The sequence below is a fragment of the Bos indicus genome, chromosome 11, assembly GCF_029378745.1.
Source record: "Bos indicus isolate NIAB-ARS_2022 breed Sahiwal x Tharparkar chromosome 11, NIAB-ARS_B.indTharparkar_mat_pri_1.0, whole genome shotgun sequence".
NCBI classification, from domain to species: Eukaryota; Metazoa; Chordata; class Mammalia; order Artiodactyla; family Bovidae; genus Bos; species Bos indicus.
The window spans coordinates 28772272-28784224 of NC_091770.1; the positions used below are offsets into that span (position 1 = coordinate 28772272).

An 11953-nucleotide genomic window follows, 5' to 3' on the forward strand; every position below is an offset into this window, starting at 1 on the left:
GGAGGGGCGGACCAAGAAGCCAGCCCCGCCTTCTCGCTCGCGTTTATTCCTCCCGCTGCTTTCCAGGTGCAGGATAGGCGGGGCGAAGGGCCGTGGGGCCGGAAGTGGGTTTTAGTAACCCGGAAGGGGAGTTCTTTCTTGGCTGTAGTGTTGATATCTTCCAGCTGCTGCTTGTTCTGCGGCTGAGGGTATCATCGCGAAAGGATGGTGTGCGAAAAATGTGAGTTAAGGAGACTTTTCTCCGGGAGAAAGAGGCTGGGAGACCCTAATTCGGACTCCCCGGGAACTCTGCCCTTTGTTTTTCCTTCGGCCACAGGCCTCTGATTCTAGTCTCTGTCCTTCTGTCTTGCTATTTGACCATTCCGGCCCCTCCCCAATGACCGTATAGTCCTGTATCTGTTGGATTCGGGGTGGTCTCAGTTTTGCCCCCGTTTTGTCTATTTCGGTTGCTTCCCCTCGACCCCGGCTATCATCCTGTACTGCTTCTTGACAGGCTCCCTCGCTTCACAGACCCTCAGGGTTGGAATGGATCTTAAAAATCACTTCCACAACATCTGGAGTTGCTGGATTTAGCAAATAAAAGTACCGGACGCCCAGATAAATTTGAATTTCAGGTAAACAACGAATAACTTTTAGTGTGAATATGTCCTATGCAGTATTTGAGACTTGGCCCTGTTTGCTGCTCCTTACTACTCTTAAGTGCTTTGTCCCAAAGCACGCACTTTTACGACATTTCTTTACTGAAAAAGTATTCTTTGTTTATCTGAAATTTAAATCTCACTGGGTGTCCTGTGCTTTATCTAACAAGCCTAAACGAGGATCCCACCCAATGACTTAAGTGCTCTTTGCATGAATGCCTAGAGTACTGAGGCACGGGCCTAGGAGAATCTTACCATCTTCAAAGAAGTCCCTGTAGTTCTCACTGGCTTTTAGAGAAGTCCTTCCTCCTTATGGACTTCCCTGATGGCTCAGAATCTATAGAATCTGCCTGCAGTGCAGGTAGACCCGGGTTCCGTCCCGCGGTCCGGAAGATCACCTGGAGAAAGAATGGCAACCCACTCCGGTATTCTTCCCTGGAGAATTCGATGGACAGAGCAGCCTGGCAGGTTACAGTCCATGAGGTCGCAAAGAGTCAGACAGGACTGAGCGACTAACACTTTCCTCCTTATAGTTGCCATTCGGTGACTCTAACGCTAACCCTTGACAGTTCTAGAAAATATGATTTTTTGACGTCACAAACTGGTTATAGGTTTGAAAAGAGCTGTCATATCCTCAAATACCTTTTTCCTACCGTTAGGTATGTCTGACTCTTCTGTAAAAAAGATTCAAGTCCTCATATCGTGATAATTAACATGATCCGTTTTGTTTATATCCCCATAGTATATAAAACTTTGAACACAAACGCCTGTGAGTTTGAATCAGAGTTTTTATATTAGGTGAAAGAATGACCATGGATGGTTTCTTTGTTAAATTCTCAGAGTACAGAAAATAATTTGGTGTTTTTATATTTGGTGCCTGGCATTCGGGAGGACCCTCCAACAATAAAGCCTCAGCTTACATTTTAAACTTCATTTTCACTAATCCTTATTTTCTTCACTTCAGCCAAACCAAACTGTTTCGTATGCCTGACCTGAGTTTTTCATGCTTTTCCCCCGGATGTGTTGTTTATCCAGGTTACCTTCATCCTCTTTTCTCCTCTTATCAGTCCTATTGCCACTAACCCTCTCTATTGCCTTCCCAACAAAGGTTTCCTGGATTTCCCTGATCAAGGTTATTTTTTCTTCCATGGGATTTCTCCTAACACTACAATTCTGAATTGTTATACTGTTTATTTTCCAGCTTATATTTTAGTTGAATAGTTCTTAACTTTTGGGGGTGGTTCTCTGAGCCCTTTGAGAATGTGATGAGAACTATGGACTTAGTATAGTCTACTTAAAAATGAATATACAAAAAGTTTGTGTATGGTTTTGTCTTATTCATATATCGTCTGTGGCCTACCTGTGGGACTCAGACTAAGGACTACTGTTAGGGAAATCAGTGTGCTATAAACTTGAAATCTAGACCTTTATCTAATTCATTTTACTTTTCTCTGTACTTTGTACAATGGCTTATACATCAGAGATGCTTAGTAAATATTTATGGAATGAATAGATTTATCAGATTTGTTTATACACGTACAGAGGAAGCCTATTATAAGCCATCCTGTTATCCACAAATTTGACTTGAGAGTCAGTTATCCATTGCCCACAGTTAATACCTTAAGTCTCAGTTTAGTGGCCCTGACCCCAACATGAACAAGCTTGTACATATTATGACTGGTGATACCATTGTGAACTTTAGGCACAATGTAGTGTATTTATTAGATAGTAAACACTAATCCCCCTTGTTTTTACTATCTTTTTATAACAGGTGAAAAGAAACTTGGTACTGTTATTACTCCAGATACATGGAAAGATGGTGCAAGGAATACCACAGGTATTTTTCCTTTTAGAACATAGATATTGAATCAGATACTTCCTGTGAATAATGTTTTCATTTTCACATTATTTGTAAAATGAAATATTGTTATATGTACAACATACTTTATTTATTAAGCATTAAAGAATACTAGATCTCCCAACAGTTTAATATATTCTTCTATTTCATTCTTTCAGTGATGTGTCAGGGTTCCTGATTTGGTAGAAAGGAAATAGCAAAATAATTAAATGAATTTTAAGCAACAAGTGCATCATCAGATCAGATCAGATCAGTTGCTCAGTCGTGTCCGACTCTTTGCAACCCCACGAATCACAGCATGCCAGGCCTCCCTGTCCATCACCAACTCCCGGAGTTCACTCAGACTCATGTCCATCAAGTCAGTAATGCCATCCAGCCATCTCATCCTCTGTCATCCCCTTCTCCTCCTGCCCCCAATCCCTCCCAGCATCAGAGTCTTTTCCAATGAGTCAACTCTTCGCATGAGGTGGCCAAAGTACTGGAGTTTCAGCTTTAGCATCATTCCTTGCAAAGAAATCCCAGGGCTGATCTCCTTTAGAATGGACTGGTTGGATCTCCTTGCAGTCCAAGGGACTCTCAAGAGTCTTCTCCAACACCACAGTTCAAAAGCATCAATTCTTCGGCGCTCAGCCTTCTTCACAGTCCAACTCTCATTTGATTAAGCTTACATAGGGTTAGTATTGAAAGCCTCTTTTCCTCACCTGATTTTTATATTCTTGAACAAATTATTTAAATGTTTTCACCATCATAATCATTAAATACAGTGAGGATTTTTTCAGAGGGAACAAAAAGAAATATTTTCACTATTCAATGTCACTGGCAGTAAAGTAGTGGCGTCTGGATTTTACGTTAGATAGAGTAAATATAGACCCATTTCCAAAGTCCTACATTGAGTCTGAGGAATAAGATGATTGCTTTTTTCCCACCACCACACCCTGCCCCCCATCCCCAACCATGCTGTGAAGCTTGCAGGATCATAGTTCCCTGATTAGGGATCGAATCCACCCCCTTGACAGTGAAAGGGCAAAGTCTTAGCCATGGACTGCCAGGGAATTCCTATAATGATTGCCTTTTATTCAAATTTTATTCTCCTAGTAAAAAATTGTTTTATTTTTAAGTAGTGTCTTTAAAACCTGGCTTTTAAATGAAGATTTTTGAAAATGTTGATATAGGCTAGTCTACCCAGAATGTTAGGTCCGTGAATCAAGACAAACTGAAAGTGGTCAAACAGGAGATGGCAAGAGTGAACATCAACGTTTTATAAATCAGTGAACTAAAATGGACTGGAATGGGTGAATTTAACTCAGATGACCATGATATCTACTACTGTGGGCAAGAATCCCTTACAAAAAATGGAGTAGCCATCATAGTCAACAAAAGAGTCCAAAATGCAGTACTTGGAAGCAATCTCAAAAACAACAGAATGATCTCTGTTCGTTTCCAAGGCAAACCGTTCAGTATCACAGTAATCCAGGTCTGTGCCCCAACCAGTAATGCTGAACAAGCTATAGGTTCTATGAAGACCTACAAGACCTTCTAGAACTAACACTCAAAAAAGATGTCCTTTTCATTATAGGGGACTGGAATGCAAAAGTAGGAAGTTAAGAAACACCTGGAGTAACAGGCAAATTTGGCTTTGAGGTACAAAACAAAGCAGGTCAAAGGTTAACAGTTTTGCCAAGAGAACTCACTGGTCATAGCAAACACCCTCTTCCAACAATACAAGAGAAGACTAAACATGGACATCACCAGATGGTCAATAGCGAAATCAGATTGACTATATTCTTTGCAGCGAAAGATGGAGAAACTCTATAAATAAGACCAGGAGCTGACTGTGGCTCAGATCATGAACTCCTTATTGCCAAATTCAGACTTAAATTGAAGAAAATAGGGAAAACTACTAGACCATTCAGGTATGACCTAACTCAAAACCCTTACGATTATACAGTGGAAGTGACAAATAGATTCAAGGGATTAGATCTGATAGAGTGCCTGAAGAACTATGGGCGGAGGTTCATGACATTGTACAGGAGGTAGTGATCAAGACCATCCCCAAGAAAAAGAAAGGCAAAATGGCTGTCTGAGGAGGCCTTACAAATAGCTGAGAAAAGAAGAGAAGCTAAAGCAAAGGAGAAAAGGAAAGATATACCCATTTGAATGCACAGTTCCAAAGAATAGCAAGGAGAGATAAGAAAGCCTTCCTCAGTGATCAATGCAAAGAATAGAGGAAAACAATAGAATGGGAAAGACTAGAGATCTCTTCAAGAATATTAGAGATACCAGTGGAACATTTCAAGCAAAGATGGGCACAATAAAGGACAGAAATGGTATGGATCTAACAGAAGCAGAAGATATTAAGAAGAGGTGGCATAAATACACAAAACTATACAAAAAAGATATTCATGACCCAGATAACCACGATGGTGTGATCACTCACCTAGAGCCAGACATCCTGGAATGCAAAGTCATGTGGGCCTTAGAAAGCATTACTATGAACAAAGCTAGTGGAGGTGATGGAATTCCAGTTGAGCTATTTCAAATCCTAAAAGATGATGCCGTGAAAGTGCTACACTCAATATGCCAGCAAATTTGGAAAACTCAGCAGTGGCCACAGGACTGGAAAAGATCAGTTTTCATTTCAATGCCAAAGAATGTTCACACTGTTGCACAATTACACTCATCTCACATGCTAGCAAAGTAATGCCCCAGATCCTCCAAGCCAGACTTCAACAGTACGTGAACCATGAACTTCCAGATGTTCGAGCTGGTTTTAGAAAAGGCAGATGAACCAGAGATCAGATTACCAACATCTGTTGGATCATTGAAAAGGCAAGAGTTCCAGAAAAACATCTACTTCTGCTTTATTGACTACACCAAAACCTTTGACTGTGTGGATCACAACAAACTGGAAAGTTCTTCTAGACATGGGAATACCAGACCACCTGACCTGCCTCTTGAGAAATCTGTATACAGATCAAGAAGCAACAGATAGAACTGGACATGGAACAACAGACTGGTTCCAAATCAAGAAAGGAGTACGTCAAGGCTGTATATTGTCACCCTGTTTTTTAACTCATATACAGACTATATCATGAGAAACACTGGGCTGGATGAAGCACAAGGTGGAATCAAGATTGCCGGGAGAAATATCAATTACCTAAGATATGCAGATGACACCACCCTTACGGCGAAAACTGAAGAGCTAGAGAGTCTCTTGATGAAAGTGAAAGAGGAGAGTGAAAAAGTTGGTTTAAAACTCAACATTCAGAAAACTAAGATCATGGTGTCTGGTCCCATCACTTCATGGGAAATAGATGGGAAAACAATGGAAACAGTGAGAGACTTTATTTTGGGGGGCTCCAAAATCACTGCAGATGGTGAGTGCAGCCATAAAATTAAAAGACGCTTACTCCTTGGAAGAAAAGTTATGACCAACCTAGACAGCCTGTTAAAAAGCAGAGATGTTACTTTGCCAACAAAGGTCCGTCTAGTCAAGGCTATGGTTTTTCCAGGGGTCATGTATGGATGTGAGAGTTGGACCATAAAGAAAGCTGAGCACCGAAGAATAGTTGCTTTTGAACTGTGGTGTTGGAGAAGACTCTTGAGAGTCCCTTGGACTGCAGGGAGATCCAACCAGTCCATCCTAAAGGAGATCAGTCCTGAATATTCATTGGAAGGACTGATGCTGAAGCTGAAACTCCATTACTTTGGCCACCTGATTGCAAAGAACAGAGTCATTTGCAAACACCCTACTACTGGGAAAGATTGAAGGCAGGAGGAGAAGGGGACGACAGAGGATGAAGTGGTTGGATGGCATCACCAACTTGATGGACATGAGTTTGAGTAGGCTCTGGGAGTTGGTGATGGACAAGGAAGCCTAGCATGCTGCAGTCCATGGGGTCCCAAAGAGTCGGACACAACTGAGCAGCTGAACTGAACTGATTGGTTAGAAGTCAAAAAATGAACATTCTAATTGTTATATGTTGCATGGCTATGTTATTATGTGAAATGTGTAGAAATAACCCACTAAAGTGTATGTATATTTCAATACAGAAAGTGGTGGAAGAAAGCTGAACGAAAATAAGGCTTTGACCTCAAAAAAAGCAAGGTAGGTAAAAGAGCATCTGTACAGCAGTGATAAATTTCCACTCTTTTTACTATTAAGTATATTGGAATGAATTTGTTTTGCCTCATTCTGTTGTAATAAAGCATAGACTTAGGTACTTCCCAGGGTGTATAACCAAGCTATCTGTTACATCCTATTGGTTTCACCCTGTTCTTTTCACTGTATCAATATATGAAGATATTATGTATTATTTTTATAATTTGACCAGAAAATAGTACTTATTTTTAGTAGTTCTTAGCTTTTCTCTGAATCACAGGCAGCAGACAAATGTGGACAGATCATGAGCTCTAAAGTCAGACATAAATTTGAATCTAGACGTTGTACTGTCTAGTTCTAGAACCTTAAGCAAGTCAAAACAGTTCCTTAACTTTCCTGAACATTGCTTTTTTACCGAGGAATGGGGATAAAAATGTGTCCCACCATAAAAACAATTTTTGACACTATGCTCTACTATATTCAGTTTTAAAAGCCCCATAAATTCTTCCAGCTGCCATCCATTTTCTTGCTTCCTTTTATAGCAGAACTTTTCAAAAGCCATATCTAGAGTACTTTCTCAGTGTCCTTAAGTTCTATTCACTCCTTCAGCCACTGTAGTCAGGCCTCCGCCTCTACCACACTCCTAAACCTACTCTTGTCAAGATCACACATGAAATTTGAAACTGTTGGCTACTTCTCAGTTCTTACCTTTCTTAACCTTGAACAGCGTGCTGTCTCTCTCTCTCTCTCTTTTTTTTGCAGCTATTTATTCTCTTGGCTTTGAGATACCACATTCTCCTTTCCTCTTAACTCACTAACTGTTCCTTCTCAATCCAGTACTTGTAGACTCAATCCTAGACATTTTTTCCCCATTTATAAATTTGCTCTCTGTCCTCAAGTGACTTTAGTCTAGCACCTTTAAATTCAAACTGTATGTTAATGACTTCCACGTGTATATCTCATCATGACTTTTCTGAACTCCAGACATATATCCAGTTGCCTCCTTGACTTTTCTAATTTGATGTTTGACAGTTATCCTCTTTTTCCTTCAGTCTAATCATAGTCTTCTCATCATGGCTCTGGGGTTCAATCTACTTGTACAAACCAAAATTCCTCACTGATTTCTTCATTTCATTTACTTCCCATATCCATTAGTGAGTTCTATGGCTCTACTACCAAAAAGCAACCTGAATCCACCTTCTTCTGCTCATCTCACTGCTAGTACCCTCTTCTAAACCATCATTATTTCTTACTGAATACTGTAATAACTTCTGTCTCCCTGTTTCCTCTCTGATTCCCTATACTTCATTCTCAAAATAGTCAGCATGGTTCCTTAAAGGATATGTAACTCCTTTGCCTGGGTTTCTTTTTACATTGAATAAAATCTAGGCCCTGTGCCATGTTCTCACGGATCCTTTATGGTCTGGCCCCTCCTACCTCTGTGACTTCCCATTGAGCCAACTCTTGAATCAGATTTGCCAAGCACACTCTCATTGGAAGAGGTTTTGCTTACTGTGCCCTCTTCCTAGAACTCATCCCTAAGAGCTCACGTAGCTGGCTCCTTCTGGTTACTTGAGTCACAGCTGAAATGTCATTTTTTCAGAGACAGTCCCTAAGCAGCATCTAAACAAATGTCTTCCTTCCTTCTTCCTTCCCCTCCTGTCCACCACAGTATCCTCTTTGAATTTTCTCTACAACAGGTATTACTGTCTTAAAAGTGTGGTTGTCTCCTTACTTACTGTCTATCTCCTCTCACAAATGTCAACTGGATGAGGACAGAAGCTTTGTCAAGTTCATCTTTGGCTTTTAATTATAAAGCTGCTAATACATAAAGTTCCTTACACATAAAGGTGTTTATTAAATAATGAGTATAAAATAGCATAATAGACTTAAACTTCAGTGCATTGTCTCATTGTGTATTGTTGACTGACCTATTGATGTCTTCTAAGATCATTCAGTTATTATTGACCAAGTTGTTCCTTTTACAGAGCGTACAGTTTTAGGTCCTAGTTCCTTTATGCTCCCAAACTTACTTCGGTAACATTAATAAGTAGCTATTACTTTGGGGTGTTTTAAATGTCTCACTTTGGGAAGTGTACATAAGATTTCTGAGATATTAAAATGTACATTTTAGAAAAATATATAGTTCTAAGAAAAAGTAATCTCTAGATTTGTAAGTTCAAACAAATTGAGCTTGTTATTCAAAAGAAGAATCAGGTTCACTCTTAACTTCCCTTGTGGGAAGTAAAGTGACATTATTTTGGATTTAGAAAAATTAACCTTTGAAAATGAGCTATCGTATTGTACCCAAGAGAAGAAACCGGGTCTCAACAGTGTTAGTGTTCAGTATGTGAGTTCAGTTACAAAAAGTTACTGCCAATTTGATGGGAAGTATTTCCTCTGAAATTATTTTGCACTCCAGTTACAGTAAGGTGACATTTTCATTTAATAGAAACTTTTTATCCAAAGAAGTTTACATCAGTTAATTGAAATTATCAGCTAAACTAGGTAGTCATGAAGAGATACACATACCTTATTTTAAGTCAAACCATATAACTGTACATATATTTCATCAGTCATTTTACATTGAGACAAGACTTTTTGAATATGAGTCTGCTTTATCATTTGCCTTATATAAATCATAACCAGAATATATATTTTCAATATCTTTAAAGTAGCTCAAGAACTGATAACTTTTCAAGTGCCAAGTCCTTCCATTTAGAATTTTTTCTCAATTTTTAAGTTTTCTTACCCATGACTAATGCTGTAGCAGTTTTAATGATTCACTCTTTTCTGGTCATCCTCAAGTATTCACTTAGTTTTTAATAGAATCAGTTACTTTTTTTGTACTCTTCATTTCATGAGTTTCCATAATATTTAATTGTACCACATGAATAGATTGACAAATACAACTATTATAAACAGGTTTGGGATTAAGTACAGATGACTCTTTATAAGCATACAGCTTACATGGAAGGGGCAGAAGTGTGCAGGTATGTTAAGAGAGTAGCCAGTTAGAAGAGTGCTCTGCCTATCAATTGTAGAGTTGGAGGGACCAGAGGGCATAGTTTAATCACATTTGTTGCCAAGTGAGGTTATTTAAGAGTATTTCTATTGTATTGTATATTTTTCTTTCTTTAAAAAAAATCTCTAGGTTTGATCCGTATGGAAAGAATAAGTTCTCCACTTGCAGAATTTGTAAAAGTTCTGTACACCAGCCGGGTTCTCATTATTGCCAGGGCTGTGCCTACAAAAAGGGTGAGTTTCTCTTAATACCACTTTTATATTCATATCAAATGTACCTCTTTTGATACTGATTTGGATAACACAGTATAAGAGTAGTAGTTGTTTTTGTTGTTAAGTCGCTTCAGTCGACACGACTCTGTGCAATCCCATAGACGGCAGCCTACCAGGCTCCCTGTCCCTGGGATTCTCCAGGCAAGAACACTGGAGTGGGTTGCCATTTCCTTCTCCAATGCATGAAAGTGAAAAGTGAAACCTTCATAAACCTTATTTGTCAGATAAATGCTGTTTTTTCTAAAGCAAAGTATACAGAATGTGTCATAGTTAAAAGTATATTCATTTTCTCTTTTCTGATGCTGTTTAACTTTTTTTTTTTTACCTTCAGCAGTGACTTAAATAAACCAAATCCTTGATATTAGTTAAATATTTGATTGGTATAATTAGTTGTTGTTAACACTTGATTGCTTACGTGAGTTTTCTGTTTGTTTGTTTCAGGCATCTGCGCTATGTGTGGGAAAAAGGTTTTGGATACCAAAAACTACAAGCAAACGTCTGTTTAGATGTATTGAAATTTCTGGTTTTCGCTATGATTTTACTTTTTGCTTTGAATTTTCAAGGCATAACTTAGATGTTCAAGTTACAAGATAACATGTCTTAAGTAAACCAGGGAAGCAGACTGGTATTCTTTCTTTTGCTGTCAAGAAGTTCAGAGCAATGAAACTAGTTTTCTGCCTCAAGCTTTTCTTTACAAACATCTTATGTAACTGGAGTAAGTAACAAATCTAACAAAAATATTTTCCTGGTTCTGTATGCACTTTTAAATTTATCATTACTCATATAATTTTTATTCTTTTTCCCTCTACATTATAGATAGCGCAAAAGTAAGAAGGAAGTTATTGATATATGGCTTTGAATTTGGCATTCAGACTTGTAATCCTTCCCTCATTCCCTGTTGGTTGTGTAGTTTTAGGATCAGCAGTTCCTTAATTAATGGCAGCATCATAGGGCATTTAAATATCTGAGCCCATTATTGTTAAATAGTTCCTTAAATAAATTAGCCCAGACCCAAATTAAACAAAAGTTGTTTTTATGTTATTTTTTATTCATTTGTGAAGCCAAAGTGCCAATACCTTTCATATGAGAACAGGAACTCAGGGGACAACCCACATATGTCCAAAAAAATACACTGGATTTCAGAAAAACACATATCACCTTGAATTCAGGCCATCACGAAAGCCAGAAGAACACTGTGCACCCATAATGATGTATAGTGAATGAATCACCATTCTTCGGGAAAGTGCTTTGAAGCAGACACCAAGCATTTTTTTAACCTCCTCTTCTTTTCCCTCCCCCACCAAAAATAAATAGACAAAGCAAACATTTTGACTCTTTTTTTAATATATATATAATGTAGACTGCTAAAAGACTGCTTTGAGGTTTTTTTTAACTGTAGTGTAGCTGATTTACAATGTTGTGTTAATTTCTGCTGTGTACAACAGAATGACTCAGGTATACATCTATATGCATTGCTTTTTAAGTTCTTTGCCATTATGCTATATCACAAGATACTGAATACCTTCCCTGTGCTATGCAGTGAGACCCTGTTGCTCATCCCTTCTGTGCATCTGCTAACCCCGAACTCCCAGTCCATCTCCCCACCCCACAGCCCCCTTGGCAGTCACAAGGTTGTTCTCTGTCTGTGAGTCTCCTTCTGTTTCTTAGGTTCGTTTGTGTCATATTTTAGATTCTGCCTTTAAGTGAAATCATATGGTATCCGTCTTTCTGACCTCAGTTAGTACAGTCATTTCTAAGGCCGTCATGTTAATTGGACATTATTTCATTCTTTTAATGGCTGAGTAATAAATTCCATTGTATGTGTCAGTCTTTTGAATTGTAGTTTTGTCTGAATATATGCCCAGGAGTTGGATTGCTGGATCATATGTTAGTTCAATTTTTAGTTTTTTGAGGAACCTTCATAGTGGTTTCTATAGTGACTGTACCAACTTATATTCCTACAAACACTGTAGGCGGATTCCCTTTTCTCCACACCCTGTCCAGTGTTTGTTATTGGTAGATTTTTTTAATGATAGCCTTTCTGACTGGTGTGAGGTG

At 38.7% G+C, this 11953-nt stretch overlaps 1 protein-coding gene across 1 annotated transcript; it reads left to right on the forward strand.

Annotated features, from left to right (window-relative positions):
- Window positions 1–76: 76 nt before the first annotated feature.
- On the forward strand, window positions 77–11219 carry CRIPT (CXXC repeat containing interactor of PDZ3 domain). The gene is made up of 5 exons (XM_019970102.2): window positions 77–220; window positions 2410–2475; window positions 6550–6604; window positions 9753–9856; window positions 10337–11219. Exons 1-5 carry the CDS (start codon window positions 205–207, stop codon window positions 10399–10401), a joined length of 306 nt encoding a protein of 101 aa, XP_019825661.1. The 5' UTR covers window positions 77–204; the 3' UTR covers window positions 10402–11219.
- The last annotated feature ends 734 nt before the right edge of the window (window positions 11220–11953 follow it).